Here is a 15,901-nt window from a genome sequence, read left to right as displayed (position 1 = left end):
ACATATCATATCATTTACCAGCTCTGCTGCAATCACTACTCAGCTTTTCATGTTGGCACAACTATCAGCTAGGTGTTCTCTGGGATGAATGACCATAGCCAAACTGTGGTCATGAGCGAAGTGCACCACCCTGTGGCACAACATGCAGCTGAATGTAAGTAAGATGCTTGATTTCAATGGCTCCTCACAGCCTGGGCTACCTGGATCCTCAATCCATCACCAGCTTTTCTGAATTGTGCAGATGAAAGTTATTCCTACAACACATTCTCCGCTCCTGAAATCAACCCGACCTCAACCCATGGTAACCTACTGCCCCACACCCTCCACCCAATAGTTTCTGGCCCCTCTATCCTATCACCTCCATCCAATTCACATCCCTTCACCTTCACTGCACACTGATCTCTGCCAATGCACTCACTGGTCTCTTGCACTTCTCTGCCCCTCTCCTTCGCACTCCCCTTTTTCACCCACCCTCCCATCTCCACAGCCACCAGACACTGAGTCTGTTAGCCTTGTCCTGCCACCTCTAGTCCCTTCACACTCCATCAGGAAGCGGTGATTCCTGTTCTCCCACCTGTAACCTGGTATCCCTACCCCCTTCCCCACCTCATCACACATTGCTGCTCCTATTCGACAAATTTCAGTTGCATTCTGGTAGGATTGGGCGGAGAGAGTGATCATGTGTGTGTGTGTGTGTGTGTGTGTTTTCTTTTTCTGAAGAACGTTTTGGCCAAAGACTTAGTGTATAACAGTCTTTTTGTTGTGCCTGTCTGCAACTCAGTATGATAATAATTATAATGCAGTCCACAAATCTATCAGCGACTCTGTCATTGACTTCCAGTCTGCCTCAGAATGTATACAAACGCTCTCCGTCAAATCGGCCAACAAAGCATATACCTTGATCAACGCACGCACACCCACAAATAACTGTAACAAGAAGAACTGCCAGGAAGTAGATGACTTCTGGAATGACCTTGAAGAGACGACAAACAAAATTGCCAAACACCATGTAATAATCTTGTTAGGCGACTTTAACGCACAATTAGGCAAAGAGAAAAAAATACAGGAAGAATTCAGCATTGACAGAAAGACAAGAGCAATCATTCGGGAAACATTAACTGACATGGCCTCCAAGGTTAAATTCATGGGGGATATCTCAGAACCATTTGAAATCCAAACTGGAGTGCGACAGGGTGACGGACTTTCACCATTACTCTTTAATATCATTCTTGGAAAAATTATCAAGACATGGGAAAAAGAAGTCGAAGGAATCCAAATAGGCATTAGAAAAGATAATAGATTCAATGTGAAGTGTTTAGCTTTTGCGGATGACCTTGCAATACCCACAAATAAAAGAAGACACTAATGCCATAGAGAAGTTACACAAAATTGCACAAAGAATTGGCCTGCAAATCTCATATGAAAAAACCCAGTACATAGGAAGAGTGCCACAAGACAAATTGCCTATTGTGACAACCCATGGGAAAATCGTACAAGTACCACATTTTAAGTACCTGGGAAAAATCATCCAGCCATCAGGGATCAACCTAAAGGCCAATGAGGAAAGGATTAAAAACTACGGAAAGCATATAAACTCACGTGGAACTATTATAACAAAAAGTCCATATCCATTAAAGCAAAATTGAAAATTGAGGCACTACAACACAGTCGTACTTCCAGAGGCACTGTATGCATCTGAAACAACACAAATAGGTGGGCAAACTAAAATCAAAGAAATTTCAAAGCGAGTTCTTAAAGTCATCAACTCAGGCAGGGGAAAAACAAAATGGATAAAAGAAGTTGAAGAGGACTTCAGACAAGCACACATAACAGTAAACGATGCAGAAAATGAAACTGAATTCAGGATCATCATCAAAAAACATAAATTTGACACCACAACACAGAAGTAACCAGGATGCAAATGGACAGCGGAGCGAAAGAAACAACACAGTGAACACATGAAGAAAATTTGGGCTCAGAAGAAACATAAACAATCATCATAAAGGAATTCAAGTTCAAACGCTTTCTTAAATGGGAATAATCGAAAATAATAATAATAATAATAATAATAATTTTATTGTCATTCGGCCATTACAGCAATAGACAATGTTATATACATACTAAAATACAATTAATAGTTTGAAAGAAACAACAGGTTTGTTGTTAACATTATAGTATTATATTACAGTTGATAAATTCTCTTACATCATAGAATGGGTGGAGGACTAGCCAGTCATGAATTGTATGTTTGAATAATTGTTCAGGTAATTCTTGAACAGATTGAGGAATATTATTAAATAATTTGTACCCCATGATTTTGTAGCTGTTGAGTGACTTTGACAATCTGTGGTAAGGAATATAGAGGCACCTATTCCTTCTTGTATTGTGGCTATGTACATTTTCTTTGGTTTTTGTTTCTGGTAATTTCTTCTTCGTATAAATTAGAACATAATATACGTACAAGTTTATAACAGTCATGATTTTCTGTTCACAGAACAATGGTTTACAGTGTGCCTCATATGCAGAACCAGTAATTATCCTAATAGCTTTTTTTCTGCAGTATTAATATGTCAGGTACACAGCTAGAGTTCCCTCACAAAATAATTCCATATGTTATTATTGAAAGAATGAAAAATGGAATGTTCTAACATATTTTTCAGGAACACAATCCATAAGTCGCCTTAACAGGTAAATAACTCTTGGCAATTTACCACTAATATATTGTACATGTTGACCCCAAGATAATTTATCATCAATGTATACCCCCAAAAATTTGACATAACTTGGATCATCTGACAGAAGCTTGTCTCTAAGACTACAGACCATCTGCTATGTTTTGTTTTCATTCAGCAGGAATCCATTTGCCTTGAACCAATAGGATGCTTGGTCAATTGTCTTTGCTGCACAAGTTTTAAGGCTATTGAAGTCGTCACTAGCATGAAGAAATGTATCATCTGCATAGAACACAGTGGTGGACTTGATAAATGACGGCAGATCATTTATCATTATCAGGAACAAAAAGGGGCCCAAGCACAGATCCCTACCTTGACTTGTTCTATACTCAACATTTCTCTCCCTATGCAAACAACTTGCTTACGATTCTGAAGATATGATTTTATTAATTTAAGGCTGTTATGTCTAATGCCATAGAATTCCAGTTTTTCTAGGAATGGCTTATGCTTTACACAGTCAAAAGCTTTGCTTAGATCACAAAGTGTGAGTTGAGCATAGCCCTTATCCTCAAACACTTGATGTAAGTATTTTACTACAAAGTCTATAGCATCCACAGTAGACAACTTTTTCCTAAAACCATACTGAGATTCACTAATTATTCCTAATTTTTCAAAATAGACAGATAGCTGTTGGTAAATTACACATTCCAGTATTTTAGAAAAGCTGGGACTATGGAGATTGGTCTGTAACTGGAAGGTGAGTCTGTATCTCCCTTTTTATATATTGGAACTACCCTAGCCACTTTGAGTTCTTCGGGAAAATATCCATTAGATATGCATTTATTTATACAGAATGTTAAGGGGTACACAATATAGTCTATTACTTTATTTAGTAAATTACAGGATATGTCATATATATCTACACTGTCTGAAGATTTCATCCGTTTTACAATGCTTAGGACATGACTAGGTGAGACCTCAGAGAACATAAACACACCTGTGTCTGTTGGTGTTATGCAAACATTTTTAGAAAGTAACTCTGATGAACTGATATCAGGTTTGATTATAGTATTTCCTACATCTTCAACAGATTTAATAAAGAAATCATTGAATTTTTGGGAACTTATATTAATTTTTTTGCTTCGTACATCTTTAGTAACACCATTTATTAATTTCCATGCAGCTTTGCACTTATTTGTGGAATTATCATTGGTATTGAAATTATGTGCTTTTTTGGCTTCCATGATGGCTTTTTTATACTCATTCCTGCATTTTATATAGACTAATCTGGCATGTTATGTTTTCTGATTGATACATATATTGTGCAAAACCATAACTTGGTTTTTCACACTTGATAATTGTTTAGTGAACCATGAATTTTGTCTGTTTGTAAAGCCTTTGTCAGTTAATTTGCATTTCTTTATGGGATGTTGTCATTAAATTGTGTCAGAAATGTTTTAAAAAATCTCCCAAATAATAGTTTCCCTGACAAACCAGCACTAAGACTATAACTTGTGTCACCATGCCATTGGCTGAACCAGTCTCTCTCAGCAAGGGACTTACAGAGCTGAACAATTTTGTCATCTGTGACAGGTCTGGTGATTGTAGCTTTTGGGACAGGCTTAGGAGTATTAATATTATCAATACAGAACCTACTTGTATAGTTTAAAGATACAGAGTCATGACCTGAAAATGGAAACGCTGTAACATCGCATGATTCTTCTGTAATTTTAAAGTTGACAAAAATATTGTCAAGACATGCCTTATCTCTTGCGGGCCTGTTATTGATTGAGTGCAAATTGCACTGTCTTAGAAGGTTTTTCAACTCAGTCACAGTACGTTGATGTGTTGTTATATCAAAATCTGCATTCAGATCTCCACCAATTACTATGTCATAATGCAACCATCTGGTCCCTCTTAGTACATCTAACAGCATGTCCAATTTTTCTAGAAATACATTGATGATAGCCTTAGGTGACCTGTAAAGGGATACTATTACTAACTTATGACTGTCCATAACTATACCAGAGGCCTCAAAGTTCTGTTCGTCACATAAATAATCTAGGTCCAACTTAACAATGGAGCAGCTGAATGACTGATTAATATATATTGCCACACCACCTCTTATGTGCAATTTTCTACAGTAACTATTTGCTACATTATAGTTATCAAGTTTGACAACTGGAAGTACACTCTCAGTAACCCAATGTTCACTCAGACAGAAAATATCAAATTTTCTATCTAGTCCAAAACTGTTTACAATAAATTCTTTATCTATTAGTCCTTGAACAGTCAGATAGCAAATTTTAAGATAATAATTGTTGTTTATTTTAGATTGAACGTTTTTGTGAGGTGTTATGAAATTTGTTACACAACTTATCTTGTGGGCTTCTTCATCTTGCTGCCTTCCACTAAAAAATCATTTAGACGGACAGGATGTGCTGTTTTCCGTCTACCCGTAACACTTGATGCTGCTTCTCCTGCTGCAATTCTCTTTTCTCCTTTTAGAGGCACTGTAGTTGCTGTTGCTGGTGAAACTTCTGCTATTACTTCCTTTACCACTGCTGCTACCGATAATGCCACTGGGTGACTGTGACACTTTACATGTTTGCCCAGTTGTAATTTTTTCATCGTAGAGTGTATCTGCAGATGTTTCTCCCTCATATGCTATTGGTGCACTTTTCTTTTCTGTTGTCATTGGCAGAATACATGTTGCAGGTAGTGCTATTTTTACATAGGCATCCACTCCTGTTGTTTTTAGTCCGGAACTGCGCGACTGCTCCGGTTGCAGGTTCGAATCCTGCCTTGGGTATGGGTGTGTGTGATGTCCTTAGGTTAGTTAGGTTTAAGTAGTTCTAAGTTCTATGGGACTCATGACCAAAGAAGTTAAGTCCCATAGTGCTCAGAGCCATTTGAACCTGCTGTCTTTATCACCTGGAGAATTTCTTTGGCCAGCACTTTCTTGCCTAGGTTGTTTCTGTGCAGTCCATGTCTAGTAAAATGCTCTCTTACTGAACTTGTTGCTTCAATGAAAGTTGTATACACACAACTGCTACAAATATTCCTGAATTTCTGATTTGTTGCGATGATTTCTCTGTTTACACACGAGTCTTCTGTTAAGTCGTGTCTGTATGGAATGTTTACGACAAATACCTTCACCTGTGAAATTTTTCCTAGCGATTCTTTCAGTGTTCTTACAGCAAGGCTGCTTCCATTTTTATAGACATCGTTTCCCCCTCCGATTATGACACAGTTGACGTCTCTTTTCACGGAACTTTCACATTTTTCAGCACTTCTCGTAGAGGAGCACCAGGTTTCAAAATTCCAGTCACTTTATATTCGGACTGCATCTCAGGCATGATTGTAGCCAGTCCCTTGCCATGACTCGTCAATAATATGTATATTTCTTCCTCCTTCTTCTTCTCTGTTTCCTTTTTTGTCTCGTATTCAGTTTTATTACAAGTTGCTCTGTTGCTCTCACACGATTTTTTCGTTTAATAGTATTTGATGGTAACGTGTTTCTGCTGATACTTTTTTGTTCAACAGATCTTTCTGAGCAGTTACCTGTTACACTGAGATTTTTTGTCCGTGATTCTGAGATGGCTGCACTTAGATCACCATATTTATTCATTAGTGGAACACGAAAACATTGGTATTTATGATGAGTAGCAATCTATCCTTCATCATAATTAACAATATTCCACCCTAAATGATTTGATATGGTTTTCCATAATACATTGACTGATTAATGTGTAAGGCTTGTGTATATAATTTATTACCGCTATCTCTGGTCTTAGTACCACCTCTTGCAAAGAGGGCGGGTTGCAACTGCAATAAAATTTTAGGAATGACTTATATTAATGGAACTGACTATGAGCTTGAAATGGTTCAAAACTAGAAATGGAACATTTAATTAAGTTGCTGGTTGCAACTACTTGTAACTATGACTGACAGCAACAGTGATATCATCACATTGTAACACAGATTTATTTCCTTTGCATTTTAACGAAATAGGTGATGAAGTGGTTAAATTTAGGTTTTCCACGATTTCCCTAAATTGCTTCAAACAAATGCCAGGATGGTTTCTTTGACAGGACATGGCTGATTTCCTTCCCCTTCCTCATTGCAATCTGAGCTTTTGCTCCATCTCTAATGAACTTGATGTCGATAGGGTGTTGAACGCAATCTTCCTTCCTTTGCATTTAGTCATTTGGTGAATATCCCCTTCATTACGTCTACTCAAATTGCAATTTTCTGTAGCACCCAATGTCATTAACAGTGACAATATAAATCTTTAAAATTTACTCCATTATGCCCTTTAATTTTATATATTTGCCCTCTCCCCCTTCTCTCTCTCTCTCTCTCTCTCTCTCTCTCTCTCTCTCTCTCTCTCTCACACACACACACACACACACACACACACACACACACTCTACTTCAGAAGACCATATAACAATGTACAATCATTACGAACTTCTGAAAAATACAAAATTAAAGAGTCTAAAATCTTTTCATCAACAACATTTGAGCAAGAAAATATGTAGCTCTGCGGCATTGATGCCCCACTGAAATTCTATGGTAAATGTATTACCTCTTTTGCAGATAAAGGAAGACTGAAGTTTTTTTCTAAAATTCCTTCTTGGATAACATCAATTGATGGTGTACCATTATAGTCCACCCACAAATCTTTTATTTTCTCCGTCAGTGGTTCAGTATTTTTTGAATAACCTTGCAACCATACCCAGTTATCTTTATCAGATGATTCCATTGATGAATTTCTCATGGTAATCAGTGTTTTATGAACAATGACCAAAAACTTCAAAGTGTTCTGAAAAAAAAAAAAAACCAACCATAAAGAGTGTCTAATACAAGAAAATATTTTAAGATGTAATAACTGCATTAAAACATAGCAATGATAAACAGAAAGTGAGATATGTGGCATGTGTGAGAATAACGGTCAACAACAAAATATGACATTTACGCTTTTATGACAAAATATATTAAATTTATATTGGACATTAACAAATATACCTTTTCCATAAGTGTTTTTCTTGTTGTTGCAAGTCTGCATTCTATTTTGCCTTTCTATTTTGGCCCTCAGTTATTTTGCTGCCCAAATAGCAAAACCCTTCCACTACTTTTAGTGTCACATTTCCTTTTCTAACCCCCTCAGCGCAGCCCAATTAAATTCAATTATATCCCATTAGCCTTGTTTTACTTTTGTCGATATTCTTCTGATAAACTCTTTTCAAGACACTATCCCATCACTTCAACTGGTCTTTTAATTTCTTTGCCGTCTGTGACAGATTTGCATTTTCAAAGGTAAATGTAATTTTTTTTATTTTCTTCTCCCTGAAGTTTATATTCTTTTACAAATTTCCTCTTGATCTCCTTAACTACTTGCTCAATGCACGGATTGAATCACATATGCTACCACCTTGTTTCACTCCTTTCTCACTTGCTGCTTTCCTTTCATGTCCTCTGACTGCAATCTGGTTTCTGTTTGTATTGTATTCCTACTATCTTCAAAATTTCAAAGAGAGTATTCCAATTTGTCAAAAGCTTTCTGTAAATCTATTAACCTGTAAATGTCAGTTTCCCTTTTTTCAGCATGTCTCCCAAGATAAGACGTAGAGTCAGTGTTGCCTTGTGTGTTCCTGCATATCCAAACTGATCTCCCCAGAGGTTGTCTTCTATCAATTTTTCCATTCTTCTGCAAATAATTCTAGCCGATATTTTACAACCATGACTTACTACACTGATAGTTTGACAGTATTCAACTGCAGCCTTCTGAACTGGAATTATTGCATTCCTCATTCAGTATGGGGGTATTTCGCTGTCTCATACACTGTATCTTGCACATTAGGCAGAACAGTTTTGTCGTAGTTGGCTCTTCCAAGAATTTCAGTAATTCTGAAGGAATGTCATCTACTGCAGGAGCTTAGGTCTCTCTTAACAGATTGACCTTAAATTGGATTTGTCTTGTTTTTCCTTATAAGTCATACACCAGTATTGGATAAGAGCTCCTAATTTTTGAAACTGATGTTTGGGCTTCTTCCTATGGCCCCTGGAAAGTTTATAATAAGCATTATGGAAACATGTTATACTTCTTGCTTGATTAAACCTCTTCAAATTTTACCATTTGTATGAGGCAACATCTCAGCTGCATTTGCCTTAACTGTAAAATTGCTAGTATTTGTATCTGGTCATTCAAAACACCATACCTAACGCTGTTAGTTTCCTGTTCATAGGACTAGGTGACATCAAAAGGATACACAAGAAAAGTGGATAAATGAAGTGATTGTGAACTGTTGTAAATTTGTGATCTGACAAATAAATAATGAAAACCATTTCATGATGCTGATAAAAAAATTTCTTGTTTTTTCTACAGGAAGCTTTTGAAATATAAACATATGCTAAGTCTTCTGCTTGGTCACCTTCCAGAATATTGTATTTTCCTCCTACAAACCCTTTTTTTTCCTTGGGAAAAGCACTGATCTTTGAATGAAGTATCTAGTGACTTTGTTTCCCGACTTAGTAGTTTTGTCCATGGTACAAAACCTGAAAAACTAAACCGACAAAACTCTCTTCAAGTATCATCACTTTGGCATTGTATTACCTTCTCTCCAACATATTAGTAATACCTGTGACTATCCTGAAGTCACTTGGTCCTTTTTATTGCCTGCACTTCAACTCATCAAATAATTTCTCACCCTCTCGTCTGTGTGCTGTTAATGTCATGTTGTCGTTGTTGTTGTTGTCATAGTCTTCAGTTCAAAGTTGGTTTGATGCAGCTCTCCATGCGCTGTTCTATCCAGTGAAAGCCTGTTCATCTACAAATAACTACTGCAACCTACATCCTTCTGAATTTTCTTACTGTATTCCTCTCTTGGTCTCCTCCTAAATTGGTGATCCCTTTATGTCTCAGAATATGTTCTATCAATCAATCCCTTCTGTTAATCAAGTTAGGCCACACAAATTTATTTTCTTTTCAATTTTATTTGGTGCCTCTTCATTAGTTGCACAATTAACCCATCTAATCTTCAGCATTCTTCTGTAGCAGCACACTTTGAAAGCTTTTATTCTTTTGTCTGAACTTCTTATCGTCCACAATTGAAGGCTACTCTTAAGACAAATAGAACAGCCTTCCTAACACTTAAATCTATATCTGACATTAACAACTTTCTCTTCTTCAGAAACACTTCTCTTCCTATAGCCAGTCTACATTTTATACCCGCTTTACTTTGGCCATAATCAGTTATTTTACCGTCAACATAGCAAAACTCTGCTTCTACGTTTAGTGACTCATTTCCTAATCTAATTCCCTCTGTATCACCTAATTTAATTTGACTACATTCCATTAGCCTTGTTCCGCTTTTGTTCATCTTATATCCTCCTTTCAATATTCTGCCCATTCGTTCAAGTCCTTTGCTATCTATAATCGAATTACAATGTCTTTGGCAAACCTGAAAGTTTTTATTTCTTCTCTCTGAACTTTAATTCCTAATCCAAATGTTTCTTTGGTTTCCTTTACTCCTTGTTCAGTGTACACATTAAGTAGCATTGAGGATAGGCTTTAACCCTGTCTCAACACCTTCTCAACCACTGCTTCCCTTTCAGGCTCTTCAACTCTTATATTGCCACCTGGTTTTTGTGCCATTTGTAAATAGTATTTCACTCACTGTGTTTTACCTCTGCTAGCTTCAGAATTTCAAAGAGTGTATTCCAGTCAATGTTATCAATACCTTTCTGCAAGTCTACAATGTTGTAAACATAGGTTTTCCTTTTCTTAATCTATCTTTTAAGACAGGTTGTAGGATTAGTACTGCCTTGCATGTTTCTAACTTTCTCCTGAATCCAAACTGATCTTCCATGAGGTTGGCTTATACCAGATTTCCCATTCTTCTGTAAAGAATTTGTGTTAGTGTTTTGCAACTATAACTTTTTAAACTTACGCCATGTAGAGTAAAGTGTGCTTCTCTAAGCTGCATTAATTTCTGTGATGCTTGAAAAGTTTCACTATCTTTGCCACATACAGTACCACACTCCATCTATAAACTGTATTTAGGCTCTAAAGGTATATTTTAGAGCATAGCCTTGTACAGAAATGAAACATGGACAGTAAGCAATTCAGACAAGAAGGGAGTAGATGCTTATGAAATGTGGTGCTACAGAAGACTGCTGAAGATTAGGTGGGTAGATCAGGTAGATAGGTATACAAGGGTGTATACGCGGACAAGGAAAAAAATTCCCAGATTTTCCAGTTAAAAATAGTTTTCCCAGATGAAAATACACTTTTTCCATGTTAAGTGACAGTATTCTTTCTCTCGGAACTGTAAATCTTGTCAACCTTTTGAATGGTTAAGGTTTTATACACCGACAGAGCTTTCTGGCACTTTACACACACACACACACACACACACACACACACACACACACACACACACACACAAAACACGTGTTCAAAGATCTTTGATGTGAACAACATGTATGCTGCAAATTTTCGTATTACAAAGGTATAAATTCAAATTCCACCAGAAACAGCATGTTAGTTTCCAAAGTGGTGAAATTGAGATTGTGATGCCCTCTTGTAGCCAATCATAGCTCATGTCAGTGACAGCACACATTCAGAGCATAGGGCACATGTAGTCAGCCAATAGCAGCATCACTGTTAAGCAGCGTCAACACACAAATAGGAAAAGTTAATAATTTAAATTAATACACACGGTGTAGCTACAAGAAAAGCTAGGCTTCCTCATATAAAATTGGTCTCAAAGATTAATAAGTTACAAGAAAAGCTAAGCCTTCAATTATAATATTGATCTTTTCCTGTGTGTGTTACACTCACAGATATATCACACAAATGACCAGTAAAATTTTAATAATGACATACATGTCTGGTTTTCTGAGCTTGATAGTATTGTAAGTGGCCGGTCCTCAAAGTGTTAAGTTTTAAATATCAGTTAGACGCTCTGTCACTTAAGAAATTCATCACACATTCTCACAGGTAACATAATTCATCTTATGTAAAAGGAAATTTACTTTGAAAGTAACGCTTTTCAAACCACCATTCACAATATTTTCCTGCTATCTGTTAGAAATAGGTTTGTTTCAGCATTTGCCAGAGAGCACCAGAAAACAGGCATTACTGTGCGTGTGGAGCTATGATGGTAGCGGAAGCCCATATGTTTATGTGTATAAAGCATTAAGCTATCTTACATTACGTCATAAAAAAACAGGACATCAGAGGATACTCCAAGAGCATTGGAATTCCATAAACCACACTAAAATGAATAATTCAGCTTAAAGTGCACATTCATATGTCCAGATTCTTGATCAAGTAGGCCCCAACCTGATATTAAGCTTTTTAATGTGGTTTTCGGGATGTAAATTTTCTTGGAACACTCCAACAGTATTATCTCATGATTGGTTCTTTATTATGGCACAATGCTGTATGTGTCAGAAGATGAACACATGCACTTTTAATTCAGCAAACAGTTGAAAGCAGCCAATAGTGTGGAATGAAACCCTTTGTTTCAACTAAATTGAGTGCCTGGACAGAAAAGATTAATAAGGGACAAATTTCTTTAGCAAACTGACAAAAATAACTTCATTGTTCTACAAGATGATTATCACTTGAACGCCAAAAATGTGGAAATAAGAAAACTGTAACTAATAACATATTTCAGCCTTCCATAATCATGTGAATGTATTTTAATTCCCTTGATGGCTCCCAGCCACAGAAATCTGTTTTGTGTCCATTTGACATGAGAGCTGTAAATGAAAAAGGAAACAGCAAAATCACTTCATGTAAACACTGGTCAAGTGGGGACTACTTCCTCCCCTCCACAATTCAGACTGATCTGCACTTGCACGAGTATAGCAGTTTGGGCGTGCAAGAAAAATTGTTCTTGGTAGCATATGACTGCTTGTTACTACTGCCGATATAGCCAAGTCACATATTAAGAAGCCAGAAGTGGGAGAAGGTACTGCTCATACGTGACTCAACTGCGCATCAGCCCACTGAAAACTGCTCAAACAAATCTAATGTTAACAACTGTGACATCACACACATAATTGGTTGTTGTGAAGTTTTGCGTAGTCTTTGTCCTAAAGCCTTCGACATATTTTGTTGTTTGCAGATGCTTGTGTGTGTGCTGTGTTTTGTTGGTGCAATTGGAGCATTTCCTTTGCAACTTAGATTTTATTTCATTTTTTTTCTCCCGTTTAAGTTTTATAGCTGCACACACTATTATTCTGCAGTAGCAGGATATAGCAATATTCTTTGTTAGAGAGTCAGTTCTTATCAGTTAAAATTACAAAAATTTAGCTGAAAACTAAAACAATGAAAAATTCCCAGAATTCTTAAAAATTCACAGGTTATTCCCACTTTTCTCCCAGATGAAAAAATTCCTGGGCTTTTCCCGAATTTCCCAGGGCGTATACACCATGTATACTGAATAATTAATGAGGACATACTTGATGGACTTAGGAAACTTGACGTAAAGAGGGGATCACCTGACAGGACACATCCTGAGGGATCATGTAACAGTCTATTTGGTAATGAGGGAAGTGTGGGGGATAAATATTCTAAGAAGGAGACTTAAGCATGGATATAGTTTCTGATAGATGTTTAGTTTCAATAAAATAACTTTGTGATTGACAGATTGCAGTGGCAGGGAAGATGTCGGTGAGCTGCATTCCATGCTTGAGAAAGCTCTGCTTGCACTTGCAAAATAGCAGCACTGTGATCAAGTGGCTCTCAAGAAAGAAGTATGACTGGTTGACAGCTGTCCCTTACCACTTGCCTCACTGAAACATCAATCAAAAAGTTATTTTAATGCAAGTATAGGCCACAGTTCTTATTTGGAGATGGAGTGGCCTACACAGGACAGGATTGGAGAGCTGCACCAAATCAGTTTTCAGGCCAAAGATCACAATGGCAGTTAACTGATAAAGATGACAAAATATGCAGAGAATTATGAAGAACTTTTTTTTTTTTTATTTGCACAAGATATTACATTCACCAAAGCGGTGCCCCAAGGTTCTGCACAGGAATATATATATGAGCTCTACGTTCTAACACTGATGGACCACTCAGTGCCTACCAGTTGCAATGTCTCCTCTACCAGTATCGCCATTCAGATGTGGTATGGATGATATTGCTGCTAGTATCACTATCTCAAGACTGCTTTCAACTTTCAAAACTTGGATCTGTTACTTCCTACTCAAGTAGTGCATCCCAATGCAGCCTTCCCACCAAGGAAAACAACTGAACTGAACCTGGGCCCTCATCCACATGCCAGTCAGGCATGGTGACTTCTCAGCTGCAGGGTGGACAACTATGTACATAATAAATGTATTTATTATGTCACAAAAATAACACCTCATAAATTCTCTTATGCCATTGGCACAGTTATCTCACTACAGATCTGACCACAACTACTGACTCAGTCCTCACTGGATCAGAATCCCTTATTTCACACTGATATCTCTGCCAAAGAACAACAACACCAGTGAAAAAAGTAGTATCTTTATACCCATTTAACTCAGAAATAATTTGGAACAGAAAATAAAACATTTGAACATTTCTGCAACAACTCTCAGTAAAAATCTGCAAGAGCTGAAATTTCTCAGATTTTGCGATCATGAACATTTTGGTCATGGGTTGCTTGACAATTTTTGGACTTTCTTCAGAAAACAGTAAACCTTCCAATGATGTTCAATGTATCTCTCTTAGTATGTGCCACTGGAGCTGGATGGGCAACTGTAGGATCTGCGATGAAATGTCCAGCTTCCTTCTATCAAACCTACTTATCTATTTCATAATGATCAACCATTGCTTTGGAGCTCATATTGTGTTTGCATCAAATGATGAACATCGATGTGTTGTACCTTGCCAGAACTGTGGAAATGTCTACTTTTATATGTGATTATAAATATTGCATTTTAGTTGAAAAGAGGGTGATGTACATGGTAATATTTAAGAGAAAATATGCTTTTTAGAGCATTTTTTGGTTAGTGTTAACATTGGCGAGTCACAAAAGCCTGACTGTAATTATAACAACAATTTTCTTTGCACAAAGATACAACCATTTTCTACTTACAGGTGCATTTTTGTTGCTTTCTGATTAATCACTCTCTCTCAACAACAGTGAGTGCAGATTGCCACAATTCTCCTAACGGCGATATATACAAACAAAATGAAAAGTGTAAATGCAAGCTCTGTTATACCTTTCAAACTCTGATCTTTTTATGTGCAAAAATCTACAGAAATCACTAATATCATATGTTTAGTTTATTTACTTTTGTATCTCTTTGAGTCATGAGCTTGTGTTTGGTATGTTGTCAGACCTCCGAACTGTATTTCCATTTCATTGCTTACTGCTGCAGTGTTTACATTGGGGCTTCCTCTTGGGTAGGAAACATTTTTGCTGTCATTCTTTGCTGTGTACTCAAATGAGACTGTGCTCATGACATATTTAATTGCTTGCTTTGTAGTTTGGTGAAATTGTGTGTCCTTTAAAGAGCTGTGAAAAGTCCATAATGATCAGTGTGCATACTTGCTGTGAGATCAGAAAAGAAAAGAGTGAAGGGTGTGACAGTTCCATATCACAGCCCGTAAAGAGAGCTTTCAAATATCTTTGTATTAGTGACAGTACTGTCAAGTGAATTCAATATGTGTGTGTGTGTATGTGTGTGTGTGTGTGTGTAGCAGGGAAAAAGAGACAAGTTTTTCAAGTTTTTTCAGGAAATAAAAAACTTGAGAAACACTGGATGGGCTATTTATTACACTGATGGTAGTTCGTGTGATGCAAATCCACCCAGAAAGTTTAGATGGCAGGAACAAAAAATGCCTTATTTATCACAAAAACTATACGATTATTACACAGGAAGTATTCAAGAGTGAAATGGCTGGAGCAGAGTATCTTTATAAACTGTGCAAAGGAAATTTCTCTCCTAATTATGGTCTGTCTTCTATGACTCCTCGGAGTTGACATTCACCAAAAAATGCTCAAAAAGGCATTCTCTCTCTTAAATATTACCATATATTGCATCCCATTTTCATGTAAAATTGATGTAAACTGTCAGACATTTTATTTTTTACCACCCCTTTCTTTGCCAAAGACAAGTTAAGTAGAGGATAGTGTAAGTCTTTCTTTCTTCTGGTATTATAATCATGAATGTCACTGTTCTTTTTAAACTGGTCAACCCTAACTGGGACAAAT

At 36.9% G+C, this 15,901-nt stretch overlaps 1 protein-coding gene across 3 annotated transcripts in view; it reads right to left on the bottom strand.

Annotated features, from left to right (window-relative positions):
* Positions 1–15,901, bottom strand: part of LOC126354647 (gem-associated protein 5) — a 330,980-nt gene that overhangs the window by 28,919 nt on the left and 286,160 nt on the right. For 2 of the 3 annotated variants that reach the window (XM_050004417.1, XM_050004419.1), the window contains one exon: positions 7,264–7,500. The exons of the other annotated variant lie outside the window; for it this stretch is intronic. In XM_050004417.1, coding sequence (XP_049860374.1) covers positions 7,264–7,500 — 237 coding nt within the window. The remainder of the gene's footprint in view (positions 1–7,263; positions 7,501–15,901) is intronic. 3 annotated transcript variants of the gene reach the window in all.

Source organism: Schistocerca gregaria, chromosome 3, assembly GCF_023897955.1.
Source record: "Schistocerca gregaria isolate iqSchGreg1 chromosome 3, iqSchGreg1.2, whole genome shotgun sequence".
NCBI classification, from domain to species: Eukaryota; Metazoa; Arthropoda; class Insecta; order Orthoptera; family Acrididae; genus Schistocerca; species Schistocerca gregaria.
The sequence above is the reverse complement of the archived record's forward strand: the minus strand, read 5'-3'. Positions and strand labels throughout refer to the sequence as shown.